Raw genomic sequence first — 15,730 nt, 5'->3', positions numbered from 1 at the left:
ACCTCACAAAGACTACTCACATCTACCCTCTAACCTCACAAAGACCTCTCACATCTACCCTCTAACCTCACAAAGACCTCTCACATCTACCCTCTAACCTCACAAAGACCTCTCACATCTACCCTCTAACCTCACAAAGACCTCTCACATCTACCCTCTAACCTCACAAAGACCACTCACATCTACCCTCTAACCTCACAAAGACTACTCACATCTACCCTCTAACCTCACAAAGACTACTCACATCTACCCTCTAACCTCACAAAGACCACTCACATCTACCCTCTAACCTCACAAAGACCTCTCACATCTAACCTCACAAAGACTACTCACATCTACTCTCTAACCTCACAAAGACTACTCACATCTACCCTCTAACCTCACAAAGACCACTCACATCTACCCTCTAACCTCACAAAGACCATTCACATCTACCCTCTAACCTCACAAAGACCACTCACATCTACTCTCTAACCTCACAAAGACCTCTCACTACCTCTAAAACACCAGTTACATCACAACCATAATGCAACAGTCTATAGAAAGACCTCTCACTACCTCTAAAACACCAGTTACATCACAACCATAATGCAACAGTCTATAGAAAGACCTCTCACTACCTCTAAAACACCAGTTACATCACAACCATAATGCAACAGTCTATAGAAAGACCTCTCACTACCTCTACTACACCAGTTACATCACAACCATAATGCAACAGTCTATAGAAAGACCTCTCACTACCTCTAAAACACCAGTTACATCACAACCATAATGCAACAGTCTATAGAAAGACCTCTCACTACCTCTACTACACCAGTTACATCACAACCATAATGCAACAGTCTATAGAAAGACCTCTCACTACCTCTACTACAGCCTCTGTAGCTGCAGGAGGTGACGGTTGAAAAGAGCCGTGTTAAAAACACCAACCACAATAAACGCTTGCTGCCTGTCTGTGTGCACAGCTGAGCATCCTTTCAACCGTCTTTTCAACCTCTCTTCAAACCATTTTTCAACACCTTGTCGGGGCAGTTTTTTATTTATTTCCTTTCAAACTCTCTCTTGATCAGATGAAAGAGAAAGAGAAAAGAGTAAATGAGGAACCTGTGGAGGGATGAATACAGAGAGAGAAGGAGTGCGTAGACCAAGAGCTGTGAGCAGTGCTCGGGGCGATCCTGCCGTGTTACAAAAGAGGGTTTTGAAGTGCGGATGGCCTTTTTCTCTGAAGGGTTAGCCCTTGTGTTGGAGGCAGGTTTGCGCGTAGGAAAGAGAGGAAGATTGATGGATAGAATGGAGGGAGAGCGTGGAAGACCATCTCTCCACACAATTTGTTTATTTGTGCCGTCATCAGGCAATCAGCTTCACAAACTACAACATTATGCATCCATTAACCTTTGTTGTCAATCAAAATCCTAGCTTTGATTTCCTGTGTGTGAGTTCTGAGGACTTCGTGGTAGCATCAGCATGCTAGCAGCACGCGTTATGTAATCTGCATGATGCAGATGGGAGCCCCATTCACGTAAAGCTAACGCTAGGTAATGCTATTCATGGGATGACCCGGAGAACAGGGCTCTTTGGCAGGCTAACGTTAGCACATGTTCTAGGCTATCAATAGCTAAAGCAACAAGGCTCATTAGCGGGCTAACGCTAGCAAGCGCTAGGCTATTCATAGGAGCAGCGCTAATGCTATCCAACCTCCTGTAGTGCTAAATTAGCTTAGCAGGTTATCTATACCCAGCACACTACTGACACTGAGGTTAGCGTCCTGGCATGATCCTTCCTGTAGCTAACTCTGGTGTGTGTGGTGTTGCAGTGTCCGACCACTGCAAATTAAAGCCAATGCCATTTATGTAACGAGATAGGCCTAGCAGGGTTGGGGTTAATTCCATTGCATTCAGGAAGTAAACAGAAATTCTCATTTTTACTCTGCATTTCAGTTTACTTCCCGGTTTGACTGAATTGAACCCAACCTTGAGACTTAGTCTCCGTTACTAGGTCTATATTCCGTTTGCTATTTTGTGCTCAGGAGGCCCCAAAGGAGATTATAGTGCAGAATGCCTGTGTTTAAAGTCCCACTCGGGTATTTAAGACCACAAACGACTCATTCATTTTTTTGTCACCTATTAAGGTTTAAGCCCAGGTCTTTGACCCGACCGATAAACAACTTCCCAGCATGCTTTAGGGATTACCACCATTAACTCTTAAACCTAACTGGTAAATAACCACACTAGAGGTCGACCGATTATGATTTTTCAACACCGATACCGATTATTGGATGACCAGGAAAAGCCGATACCGATTAATCGGCCGATTTTATTTATTTTTTGTAATAATGACAACTACAACAATACTGAATGAACACTTATTTTAACTTAATATAATACATCAATAAAATCAATTTAGCCTCAAATAAATAATGAAACATGTTCAATTTGGTTTAAATAATGCAAAACAAAGTGTTGGAGAAGAAAGTAAAAGTGCAATATGTGCCATGTAAGAAAGCTAACTTTTAAGTTCCTTGCTCAGATCATGGGAACATATGAAAGGTGGTGGTTCCTTTTAACATGAGTCTTCAATATTCCCAGGTAAGAAGTTTTAGGTTGTAGTTATTATAGGAATTATAGGACTATTTCTCTCTATACGATTTGTATTTCATATACCTTTGACTAATGGATGTTTTTATATGCACTTTAGTATTGCCAGTGCAACAGTATAGCTTCCATCCCTCTCCTCGCTCCTACCTGGGCTCGAACCAGGAACACATCGACAACAGCCACCCTCGAAGCAGCGTTACCCATGTAGAGCAAGGGGAACAACTACTCCAAGTCTCAGAGCGAGTGACGTTTGAAACGCTATTAGCGCGCACCCCGCTAACTAGCTAGCCATTTCACATTAGTTACACCAGCCTCATCTTGGGAGTTGATAGGCTTGAAGGGGTGGGTATAATTTGTGGAATGTTCCAACAGGAATCTGTTCCTAAAAACGTAAAGTAAAAGGTTTCCAACCAACAAACGCATACAAAGTAGCAACGCATACAAACCTAGCTAACTAGCTGCCGAATAGGCATCAACTCACCACGTAGCTTATTCTTAATGTTTGTCCATAGGCAACCAGAGTGAGGACAGACATTTTACGCAATGAAATAGACCACTCCCTACTCGGTATCTTATTCTGCCGCTATACAACTTTGTATGCGTTGTTTTTTGGCAACCTTGTTATTTAAGAAGTTTTTGGAATAGATTCCTGTTGGAAATTATACCCACCCGGCTTGAAGTCATAAACAGCGCACTGCATGAAGCACAGCGAAGGGCTGCTGGCAAAACGCACGAAAGTGCTGTTTGAATGAATGCTTATGAGCCTGCTGGTGCCTACCACCGCTCAGTCAGACTGCTCTATCAAATCATAGACTTAATTATAATATAATAAACACACAGAAATACGAGCCATAGGTCATTAATATGGTCGAATCCGGAAAATATCATCTCGAAAACAAACGTTTTTTCTTTGAGTGAAATAATAAACCGTTCCGTATTTTATCTAACGGGTGGCATCCCTAAGTCTAAATATTCCTGTTACATTGCACAACCTTCAATGTTATGTCATGAGCCAGGCGGCCCAAACTGTTGCATATACCCTGACTCTGCATGCAATGAACACTAGAGATGTGACACAATTTCATGTCAGCAGGCAATATTAACTAAATATGCAGGTTTAAAAATATATACTTGTGTATTATGGTTAGGTACATTGGTGCAACGACAGTGCTTTTTTTGCAAATGCGCTTATTAAATCAACACCCGTTTATCGAGGTAGGCTGTGATTCAATGAGAAATTAAAAGGCACCGCATCGATTATATGCAACGCAGGACACGTTAGATAAACTAGTAATATCATCAACCATGTGTAGTTAATTAGTGATTATGTTAAGATTGATAGTTTTTTATAAGATAAGTTTAATGCTAGCTAGCAACTTACCTTGGCTTCTTGCTGCCCTCGCGTAACAGGTAGTCAGCCTGCCATGCAGGCTCCTCGTGGAGTGCAATGTAAGGCAGGTGGTTAGAGCGTTGGACTAGTAACCGAAGGCTGCAAAATCCCCCCTGAACAAGGCAGTTAACCCCCGTTCCTAGGCCGTCATTGAAAATAAGAATGTGTTCTTAATCTGACTTGCCTAGTTAAATAAAGGTGTAAAAAATACCGATTACCGATTTGTTATGAAAACTTGAAATCGGCCCTAATTAATCGGCCATTCCGATTAATCGGTCGACCTCTAAACCACACTTTAAAGGTTTAGGAACATTTAACCCTTGGTGGACATTGTGTATGGACAGTGACAGAATTATAGGGACATACGTCTCTATCTCGTTCTCACTCTCTCTATTTCGCTCTGTTTGTCTCTCCCTCTTTTTTTTCTCTGCCTCTGTCGATCTCTGTCTCTCTACATCTCTATTTTCTCTCTCCCTCTCTTTCTCCTTCCGCCTCTCGTGTTCCTCCTTCCTCCTCTCTCTATCTCTGTCCCCCCATCCCCCCCGTCTCTCTCCATCTCCATCGCTCTCTGGAGGAGGGGAGAGAAGAGGAGGAAGAGGGGAAGGAGAGAGATATTTACCTTAGTTACATTGACCTTGCGTGTGTAGAAATCAAGGCTGAGAAATGTGCTTTGAGAAGTCATCACATATGTGTGGAGGTGTCTGTGGTTAGCTGCTGTGACTCACTATCAGAATAGGCCTACGCATTCAAACTACATCCAGACATGTTCTATGTGTGAAAGAACAGGAAGCCGTGACCGTATAGACCTACAATGACTGTGGTTAACTAGCCCTGCCTACTCATGAAGAGGTTAACCTTCACTTGAGACAGATAGACAGATGGGTCTGTGAACGGTGCCTGCCGTCTTCCCCCCTCACCCTCCCTCCAGGAAGTGAGGGTTATCTAGGGTCAGCTGCTGAGACTGCAGTAGGGTGCATGGTTGTCTTTATCAGTGAGGGGTGAAGTGGAGAGGGGAGGGGACATACTGTCTGGAGGAGCTCCATTCACCTCACACACTGTAGCCTGACAGGCATGTCTAGACTTGTCTAGGATACCCCTCCCTCCCTTCTTTTCTTTCTCTCAGTGTGTGTGTGCGTGCGCGAGAGCATGCGTGTTCAGTGTGATAACCCAGAGGTCTCCAAACCTGTCTGTAACCTGCTGTTAACACTATACAAGCGGCACTCTCCTAGCCACGCTAGCCTCACCCTCATGTGGGTGCTAGCAAGCAAGCTAAGTAGTGCTACGTATCAACAGCCATTGTCAGCCAATCCAGTAGAGATTGGAAGCTATGGTGAGCTTCGATTGGTCACTCATGTCACACGACATCCTAGAGGATTTGAATAAAGTTCAGCTTTCCCCATCTTAAGTCCCGCCCTGTTCGGCTTTCCTTCCGTTTGAAGTGAATGGCTTCCGATGTTTCACCGTGCGATGCCGCTTCCGAGTGTAAACTGAGAGTAAGGCCTGATGCACCGCTATACAGAGGACACCCACACCCACGCTAGAGATCAGAGAACAGAGATGAATGTGGATCGTAGTCCATCTCTGTGTAGGCCTGCTGGGTGAGAGGAGATGGTCACACACTACGTGCCTGCACTAGGATAACTGTGACTGATAAAGACTGAATGTGGGCTGGCCTGCCCTGTGAATGGGGCTGTTTACTGTCAGAGATAGAGGCAGACAGATATTTATCATATATAGAGACGTGTGTACGTGTGTGTGTGTGTGTGTGTGTATGTACATGTGTGTGTGCGTGTTTATTATTTAAGTGTTATAACAGTGCTGCCCTCCCATCCTGTCCACACAACCCAGAGGCATAACGTTCAAGTTCTTCACATAGTTGAACACACACAGTAATATATATATATATATATATGTCTGTCTGTGTGTGTTCAACTATGTGAAGAACTTGAACGTTATGCCTCTGGGTTGTGTGGACAGGATGGGATATATATACACATACATACATACACATACACACACACACACACACACACACACACACACACACACACACACACACACACACACACACACACACACAGAGGAGAGTCGTTTCTGAGTAGTTGCTGGTGTCTTTAGGTTGTAATTTAGCCTCAGGGCCGAGACACTTTGCATGTCCTAGTCTGAGTAGCCTACTGCCCTAGGTTAGCTAAAATACCTCTTCACTACAGCCTACTGCCCTAGGTTAGCTAAAATACCTCTTCACTACAGCCTAATGCCCTAGGTTAGCTAAAATACCTCTTCACTGCAGCCTAATGCCCTAGGTTAGCTAAAATACCTCTTCACTACAGGCTAATGCCCTAGGTTAGCTAAAATACCTCTTCACTGCAGCCTACTGCCCTAGGTTAGCTAAAATACCTCTTCACTACAGCCTAATGCCCTAGGTTAGCTAAAATACATATTCACTGCAGCCTAATGCCCTAGGTTAGCTACATGTCGCCTTCACTACAGCCTAATGCCCTAGGTTAGCTAAAAGTCCCCTTCACTGCAGCCTAATGCCCTAGGTTAGCTAAAAGTCCCCTTCACTGCAGCCTAATGCCCTAGGTTAGCTAAAAGACCCCTTCACTGCAGCCTAATGCCCTAGGTTAGCTAAAATACCTCTTCACTGCAGCCTAATGCCCTAGGTTAGCTAAAATACCTCTTCACTGCAGCCTAATGCCCTAGGTTAGCTAAAAGACCCCTTCACTGCAGCCTAATGCCCTAGGTTAGCTAAAAGACCCCTTCACTGCAGCCTAATGCCCTAGGTTAGCTAAAAGACCCCTTCAGTGCAGCCTAATGCCCTAGGTTAGCTACATGTCCCCTTCACTGCAGCCTAATGCCCTAGGTTAGCTAAAAGACCCCTTCAGTGCAGCCTAATGCCCTAGGTTAGCTACATGTCCCCTTCAGTGCAGCATAAAGGACAGGTTGTGTTACACCCTCAGTGATCTCTCTCTACCTCTCTACTCAGCCATTACCTAGGTATACTGTCCTACCTTCAGTAACGTAGTCTAGCTAGCTATCATTATAATGAGCCAGAGAGGGAGGGAGAACTGAAGTGGGAGGGGGTGCAGGAAATGCCATTCACAATTCTCTGTGTCATTTGAGATTGTGTGTGTTGTGGTGTAATTAGGGCTCAGACAATTTCATTTACATTTTATTAATAAAGCAGTTGCTTTTATCCAGAGAGACTTACAGTTAAGTGCATTCATCTTAAGATAGCTAGGTGAGACAACCATTATCCTGGTCAGGTCATGTGGTCAGCCATGGAGGGGGGAAGGAGAACTGAGTAGGGTGCAGGAAACACCATTACACCTCTCTCTCTCAGTATCATCTGGACCTATGTGTTGTCTTGTTATCTACTGTATCTGGCTCCTGAATCCTTTAATATCATGTCTCTAACCTTTTTCTTTGTCTGTCCTGTCTGTCCTGTCTGTCTGTCTGTCCGTCTGTCCGTCTGTTTGTTTGTTTCAGGAGAGCCCACCTGCGTCTGTGTTTGGAGAGGTTGAAGGCCCTCATCCCTCTAGGAAAAGACTGTAACCGTCACACTACCCTGGGGCTGCTCAACAAAGCCAAATCACATATTAAGGTAACTATACCGCACGGACACACACACTTATGACCTGTTCAAGTCTAAAACACACACACACACACACACACACACACTTATGACCTGTTCAAGTCTAAAACACACACACACACACACACACTTATGACCTGTTCAAGTCTAAAACACACACACACACTTATGACCTGTTCAAGTCTAAAACACGCACACACACACACTTATGACCTGTTCAAGTCTAACACACACACACACACACACACACACACACACACACACACACACACACACACACACACACACACACACACACTTATGACCTGTTCAAGTCTAAAACACACACGCACTCACACTTATGACCTGTTCAAGTCTAAAACATACACACTTATGACCTGTTCAAGTGTAAAACACACACACACACTTATGACCTGTTCAAGTGTAAAACAGCTCTCCAAATGCTTTAAATATGTATGACAAATATTTGACATTTTCCATTGATTTATTTGAGTTGTATGAAGCTTTACTATTTTAACTCAAACAACACATTTGACTAGTAACCAATGTTCCCTCTGAGCTGTGTTTCCCCGTTAGTTAACTCTATCGACATTTCCCTTTACCGTGGGAATTGTGATCGAATCAACGCAATCATTATTAGCCACTTTCAACACAACATACCGAACAAAACAAACTATGCAAGAGACTTTGTCGTACGCAGAGCGCATCGGATTTCTATTGCACTGACAGGCACGACTCAGGCCTGTACTCTACACAGACCAGTGCAGCATAACCAATCAGAGCTTCAATAGGCAATATGCAAATAGACCATTTCCAAATATGGATTTGTGCCATTCACTTTGAACTGGACTGTGTCTACAGCATGAGCGTCTGCGATCGTTATGCGCTTGTTTTGAAATCAAAGCGAGAGCTGCATGTAGACAGGTGTACACATTTGTTCATATTCTTTGCTAGTTAGTGAGTTATTAGCCCAGTTATAGATAATTTGTAGTCAGCAATGTGGGAGTGGTTGCTTCCTACAAGAGAACAAAACTTGTACATTTCTTGGCATGTTTGAAAGCGAGTCGGTAAAGAGCTTTTTTTATGGCAGTTTTTTATTTGGAGACGGTCTTGAATAAGCTAAGTAGCCAGTAGGCAGAGGGTAGCATAATATGTCTGATTCTCTGTAATAATGGTATGGAAATAATAATACATTTTATTTTGGAAAGTGGTTTCTTGCATCAAACAACACAACAAATTGTTCAGGATAAACAGGTTAATGTCAAGCCCTGCATGTGTTTTTCAAAAGTCTCATGGAATGTAGGCCAGCATTGGACATCACACATTGGCTGCTACTGTAGGCTGAGTGATAGAACAGCTATTTCCGTGTTAAAATGTTATGGGATGCATATTCTCCATATTTGTTTACGTTAGGCCACTCTGGCAGGCCTACATTATGATCAAATAGCCACAGTGGTCCACTTGATCACTGTTAAAACTGTAACTTAAAGTGGGTACAGCCTCACTGTTCACAGTAAACGCGCGCTGGAAGTTGCACAGAATTTTCACAACGTTCAAGTTTGCGCTCAGCAGACCTGAAATTCGCTCACTGCCGGAAAAAATGAGAGGGAACATTACTAGTAATGAGAAACATGTTGCTTGTTCTGAGTCTATGGCCCGTGCAGCTTCCCCACTACTGACAGCCACCTGAATGAGATTAACATGGGAATGAAGATCAATAACATTGACCCTGACAATGACACAGAAACATGGAATGAAGGCTTGCATTGTTGTTGCATGTCTCTCGCTCTTTCTCTCTCTCTCACTCTCTCTCTCTCCCCTCTTTCTGTCTCTCTCTCTCTCCTTTTTCACTCTCTATTTCTCTCTCCCCCTCTCCCTCTCTTTCATTCTCTCTCTCTCTCTCCTGCCCCTCTCTCTCTCTCTTTCTCTCTCCCTCTCTTTCACTCCCCTCTCTCTCTTTGTCTCATCTCTCTCTCTCTCTCTCTCTCTCTCTCTCTCTCTCTCTCTCTCTCTCTCTCTCTCTCTCTCTCTGTGTGCTGTAACTGTCAGCTCTAGTCTTTATCAAGTATTGACGTGACTCTGTGTAACACCAGTAGTAAACAAACGCATCGTAAACAAAACACTGATACAAGATAAACAACGCCAAGTCTGGAAAGACAGAACGTTACTTCTGTGTTGGACTGTTGGGTGATTTCCCTTCCATAGGTTAGAGTTAGTCTGTAGGTCAGGAGACGGGATACTGAGGTCTGACATTGGAGTTGTAGCGTTTGGAGAATTGATTGGCGGTTTCATTGACTCCTCTATCTCTCATTTTCTCTCCTCGTCCCAATTTTTAGTTGACTTCCTTATCTGTATCTCTCCCTCCATCCCCATCTCCCACTGTCACTATCCCTCTGAGAATATCTTCTCCATCAACCTTACCCGCTAAAATATAAACATTAAAATCTATTCATAACCACGTTCTCTCGTCTCTTTCTTTCTTCTCTCCTCTCCCTCCTATAGAGACTTGAAAACACCTGGTAAAATGTCCTGTTAAATAGATAGAGGAACACACAGAGGATAGCAACTCGTCATCTCTCTGAGGGTGTGGTGGAGGAAAATATCCTGTTAAATAGAGGAACACACAGAGGATAGCAACTCGTCATCTCTCTGAGGGTGTGGTGGAGGAAAATATCCTGTTAAATAGATAGAGGAACACACAGAGGATAGCAACTCGTCATCTCTCTGAGGGTGTGGTGGAGGAAAATATCCTGTTAAATAGAGGAACACACAGAGGATAGCAACTCGTCATCTCTCTGAGGGTGTGGTGGAGGAAAATATCCTGTTAAATAGATAGAGGAACACACAGAGGATAGCAACTCGTCATCTCTCTGAGGGTGTGGTGGAGGAGGCAGGTGCTCTTTGGAAACAGCTATACACATCCAGTTTGTTCAAGATAACTAAACACACACTCTCCTCTCTCTCTCTCTCCTCTCTCTCCTCTCTCTCTCTCTCTCCTCTCTCCCCCTTCTCCTCTCTCCTCTCCTCTCTCCTCTCTCCTCTCTCTCTCTATCCTCTCTCCTCTCTCTATCCTCTCTCCTCTCCCTCTCTCTATCCTCTCTCCTCTCCTGTCTCTCTCTCCTCTCTCTCCTCTCTCCTCTCCTGTCTCTCACTCCCTTCTCTCTCCCTCCTCTCCTACTCTCTCTCCTCTCTCTCTCCCTTCTCTCACTTCTCCTCTCTCTCCCTTCTCTCTCTCTCTCCCTTCTCTCACTTCTCCTCTCTCTCCCTTCTCTCTCCTCTTTTCTCTCCCTCTTGTAGAAACTTGAAGAGGCGGACCGTAAGAGCCGTAACCAGCTGGACAGTCTGGAGAGGGAGCAGAGGCACCTCCAGCGCCAGTTGGACCTGCTGCAGGGGGGCACCGGGGCCGGGGTAGGAGGCACCGGGCCGGGGGAGGGAGAGAGGATACGCATGGACAGCGTGGGCTCCACCCTCTGCTCCTCCGAGCGCTCCGACTCGGACCAAGGTGAGCGACCGTGACCGCCGAAAGGGATCTTTGTCAGATTCCAGTCTTCATTTCAGTGTATCACACACATAAGCACATCAGTTAAAGAGACGTGGACTTTGCACACTTGTACCCTATTCTTAGGATAACCAGAATGGTTTGTTTCCACACAGAATCAAGCTAACTTCTCAGTTTAGTAGTGTTCCTGTTTAGATCCAAGAAGTTCTTATTTTGAGTGTGTTATTCCAACGTTCTGCTCTTCTCTTACTCCCTCTCTGTCTCTCTCTCTCTCTACCTCTCTCTTTCTCCCACCTCCCTCGCCCTCTACAGAGGAGATTGAGGTGGACGTGGAGTCTACAGAGTTCTCGGAGCACGGGGAACTGGACTCGGTTTCTACGGCCTCCACTAGCGATCTAGACGACCACAGCAGCCTCCAGAGTCTAGCCAGCGACGAGGGCTACTCCAGCTGCAGCATCCTCAAACTCTCCTCAGCCTTCTCCGGATCCTCCTCATAGGAGATGGCTGTTGGGTGTAGACTCCTCCCCCCACCTCGGGAGAGCTAAACCAACATCCAAAGACCAACCACCTGAACCTGAACGTTAATCCTACATTAATCCTGCGTCCTCGTCAAACTCAGCGCCTTCTCTGACCGGCCGATTAGAGTTGTCTCCAGCCCCAGCTCCAACCTGCAAAGACCTTGGCCTCCCACCTCCATCCACCGACCCTGTTGTGTATCGTCATGTCACCCATCTACATGTATCATCGCCGACTACACCATCGCCATGGCATCCCTCAAGTGGCGCCCTGACGTCCTTCTAACTTCCTGTCTGTAACCCCTCCCCATCGCATCATCCGTCGCTCTGCTGCTGAACCTCAACCCCCCCCCGAACCCCTCAACCCCCCTCCGTCCCAAGCAGAAGGTCCAACCCCCTGCATCGTCCCGATAACAGGTACATGAAGAACAGAGATTGATCCAAACACAGAACCAACCAACTTTTATTTTGAGAATCTGAATAAGAGCAATGGTTTTAGATGAGATTTTAACTTGAGTGGCTTTATGAATGATTGAAAATGAAGATGAAAAAGGATGTATTTTTATGAATATGTTGGGATCAGCATTATCTTGGTTTTATTGCAGACATAATCGAAGGGAATAGACCACTTTTTTAAATCAAACAATTGATTAAGTTATTTTAGAAACAAACAAAAAAACAACCCCATTTTTTTAGCATCAGAAATGCACTTACATTTCTAATATATATTAGAATATTTTCTGAGTTTTAAAACCCTGTTTGGTTCTATGTGTTTGAGTGTTTGCTCTGGTCTTGTGTCCGAAGTCAAGTCAATGTTCTGCTGGACTTAAAAACGAATTTGGGAACAAGTGGTAATTTGGACACAGACTCTGTGGAATGTCAAGAAGTCTACTTGCCATATCAACACATTTTGGCCCTTTAACGACGTCCTTTTTTATTTTAAAATTCTTGTCTTTGTGGGTTTTTTTACCACTGTGCAACCACAGCACTGCATCCAGCAGACACTTGAAATGGTGCTACCTGAAACAGCAACAACAAACCCATCAACAACGCAGCTCAAACGCTTGTACAACCAACGATCCTCGTCTGCTGTGTCATACAGGACGTTTCCATCCAAACGAATGGAGGAGAGAAAAAAACATGCATTATATGCATTCCCATGGAACGTGGGTGGTGCTCGGTGTGGAAATCAATCTTCAAATGTGTTTTTACAACAACGCAGCTACCACAACAAGCTATCCTGCACCTGCCTACCTTATGGCTGTCCATAGAAACAAATCGGCACAATTTAAAAAGAAAGAATACCAAGGAACTTTGGACTATAGAGACAACATCATCCTTTCTCTCTATCCAGCAGTAACAAGCAATAACTATTTCTAGTAGGTTTATTTCTTTTTTTCGACCATTTGAGCTCCTCCTGTTTTTTCCCCCTCTCTTTTCCAAGGCAACAGGCCTGTGGCCGTCCAAAAAAAGCTCATTCAACTTGCTTTGTTTTTTTTGTACATAATTAGATAGCTTACAAATAGCTTAATAAATTAACGATGAAAAAAGGAGTGTAAAAAAAAGTTTGAAAACTTGTGGATAGAAAAAACCTATTGCCTCTGTTGCTGTTTTTGACCTTGTGTTTTTGTGCATTTTAAATTATATTTTTGAAAAGATTTATTCTACTTCTCTCAGTGTGACAGGCAAGCGGTCAGTCAGTCGTCGACATGGCATGAATTGGACAGTATTGCTTTGTTCATTTTGCTGGTTGAAACGTTCAAAAGTTACCATTCTGTAGCTGTCCCCCATTAACCCCAAGAGAAGTTCCACTTCATAGTACTTAACTTAAAGTTCAAGACACAACAACTATATGGCTGTAATACAAAATGGCCGCCACCCCAGGACATCTTCTGTTCATAAATACAGACTTTGTGTGGCACTCTTATTTATTCAAATTTGTTTGTTTTTTACTTTTATTTTGAAACCTCCTATATGGCATTCCACTAGTGGTATCTGGTGAGCTGTGGGGGAACTCGAGTCTGAAGAGACAACACCAAGGTGTATGATGATGTCATTGACTGTGTGTGTACATCCTTAGCCCTTGTTACTGAAGCGAACTCAACATGCACTTTGAAAAGTCTTGTTTTCCACTGGTATTCACGTATCTCTTCATATGAAAGAACAATCCCACCCTGACCCTTGAGTTTTTGAAGTTTATATATTTATTAGCCTATTTCTCCATCCAACCATCCCTCACAGAAAAAATATGAAAAAAGTTAACTTATTTGGTTTCTGTCTTATCTTATTATTCTCCTCCCTATTTTTTAAATGATTTTATCTCTTATTTTAAGATTTTATGTTTAAAAGTGAAACAACGTCTGTTTCCCAAATAGCACCCTATTCCCTACATAGTGCACTACTTTCGACCAGACTCTGTCAAAAGTAGAGCACTAAGTAGGGAATGGGGTGCCATTTGGGAAACAGACAATGGTGAATCGTAGTGAAATCAGTCAGGATACCAGGCTAATGTTGTTTTGTTAGACGGACACTTGAATTGTAATCAGCCCCCAAGCTGCTCCCAGTACTGAGCCTTGCCTCTTAGCATCCACGGTCGAGTTCAAACTCACCCCAAGCTGTATGGTCATTTCTTCTCCTTCTCTGATAGGCTGGGTGGAGTTTCTGTCGTAACAGTTTACACCTATCCAATAATCCTAGAATTTGCTAGGAGGGGATGGGGGTGTAGGGTCAAGGGGTTGATTTTGGACTCAGCCTACAATAGCCAAGTCTAATTGGCAAATACTGAGCCAGCTACTATACAAAATGGGGGCTAACTAACTAACTCCACACTCCTCTAGTAGGAAGACAAGTAGTAGTCTTTACTAGATTATGTTTAAGTCAACAAAATGTGTCTTACATTTACAAAAAGCCTCAGATTAATATTATTGAGAACAAAAACCTATGGTTTCAACGAAGGACATCATTTAAGGTGTAAAGTTAGTGTAATCAAGCGGAATTTCATGATCTCCTCAAATTGATGGTTCACTGACGATGGTGCTTTCTCGATATAAACAAATAAGCCAAACAACCTCAGAACACCAACAGTGTCCTCTTCTCTTTCACAGGGGGCAGATTACTTCACTCTCCTTCATTTACACTTTTATCGTCTAGCGCTTTTTGTTTGTCGTTTTTTGAACCTGCACTATGAGAAAAAAGGGCCCATATTTAATGAAAAACTGTGTTTTTCCCCAATACCCTCTCTCTTTTGTGTGTGTTGTCTGGTGTCCTTAGTGCGGCCATATAAGTGATACCTGCTTTTGCCTCTGTATGGCTAGCAGTATGTTGTTATATCCAGATTTGGGGTCTATTCTAACTCAATTCCTAACTCAATTCCTATCTGTTGAGTTCAAGATGGGAATTTCTTACCTGGTATCCAAATTGAATTGACGTTCCATTTTGCGGATGGAATTTAGATGGAATTGACCTCCACCCTGAATAATGTCACTCCAGTGTACTAGGTATTGGTCTTATAGACAACGACTCGAAGGGGGAGAACGAATAGCCTGGGACCCAGATCTGTTTGTGCTGTCTTTCCAACTCCTATGGTCATTCTGGTCAAGACAGCACAAACAGATCTGGGAACCAGGTTAAGACAGAATGAATGGGTCAAAGTAGATACAGCTATTCCCACCTCCAAACAGGACAGACCTAGCCTGGGTTAAATTAGGCTGAATGCTGTGATACGAGTTAGCGTAGCATTCAGTCTGGTTTAACCAGGCTATAGGAGAGACTATAGTCCCCTTGTTGTTCAGATGAACTCTGTGGCCATCAATCCTTTGTAGAACATGCTGTCTGATGATGATTCTCGCTGTGTAAGTTTAAAAATGCAATACTTACAATAAAACACCAAGATTTTCAAACCGGAACTTGTTGACTTTGTTGTCTACTATCTCTCTATATTGTTATTTTCAAGGTTATTTTTAATCCATTCTCCGTTCATTTTGAGGAAGTCAGACACTTCTTATTGGTTGGGTTCCTGTCAGTCAGCCATACACTGAGTGTACGAAACATTAGGAACACCTACTCTTTCCATGACATAGACTGGCCAGGTGAATCCAGGTGAAAGCTATGATCCCTTATTGATGTCACTTGTTA

At 43.6% G+C, this 15,730-nt stretch overlaps 1 protein-coding gene across 2 annotated transcripts in view; it reads left to right on the top strand.

Annotated features, from left to right (window-relative positions):
• Positions 1–15,501, top strand: part of LOC106590175 (max-interacting protein 1) — a 38,559-nt gene extending 23,058 nt beyond the window's left edge. For both annotated transcript variants that reach the window (XM_045707950.1, XM_045707960.1), the window contains exons 4-6: positions 7,477–7,591; positions 10,880–11,084; positions 11,394–15,501. In XM_045707950.1, coding sequence (XP_045563906.1) covers positions 7,477–7,591; positions 10,880–11,084; positions 11,394–11,578 — 505 coding nt within the window. In that variant the 3' untranslated portion in view covers positions 11,579–15,501. The remainder of the gene's footprint in view (positions 1–7,476; positions 7,592–10,879; positions 11,085–11,393) is intronic.
• The last annotated feature ends 229 nt before the right edge of the window (positions 15,502–15,730 follow it).

This window comes from Salmo salar, chromosome ssa02 (genome assembly GCF_905237065.1).
Source record: "Salmo salar chromosome ssa02, Ssal_v3.1, whole genome shotgun sequence".
NCBI classification, from domain to species: Eukaryota; Metazoa; Chordata; class Actinopteri; order Salmoniformes; family Salmonidae; genus Salmo; species Salmo salar.
Note: the sequence above shows the minus strand (reverse complement) of the source record. Positions and strands in the feature narration are given on the sequence as shown.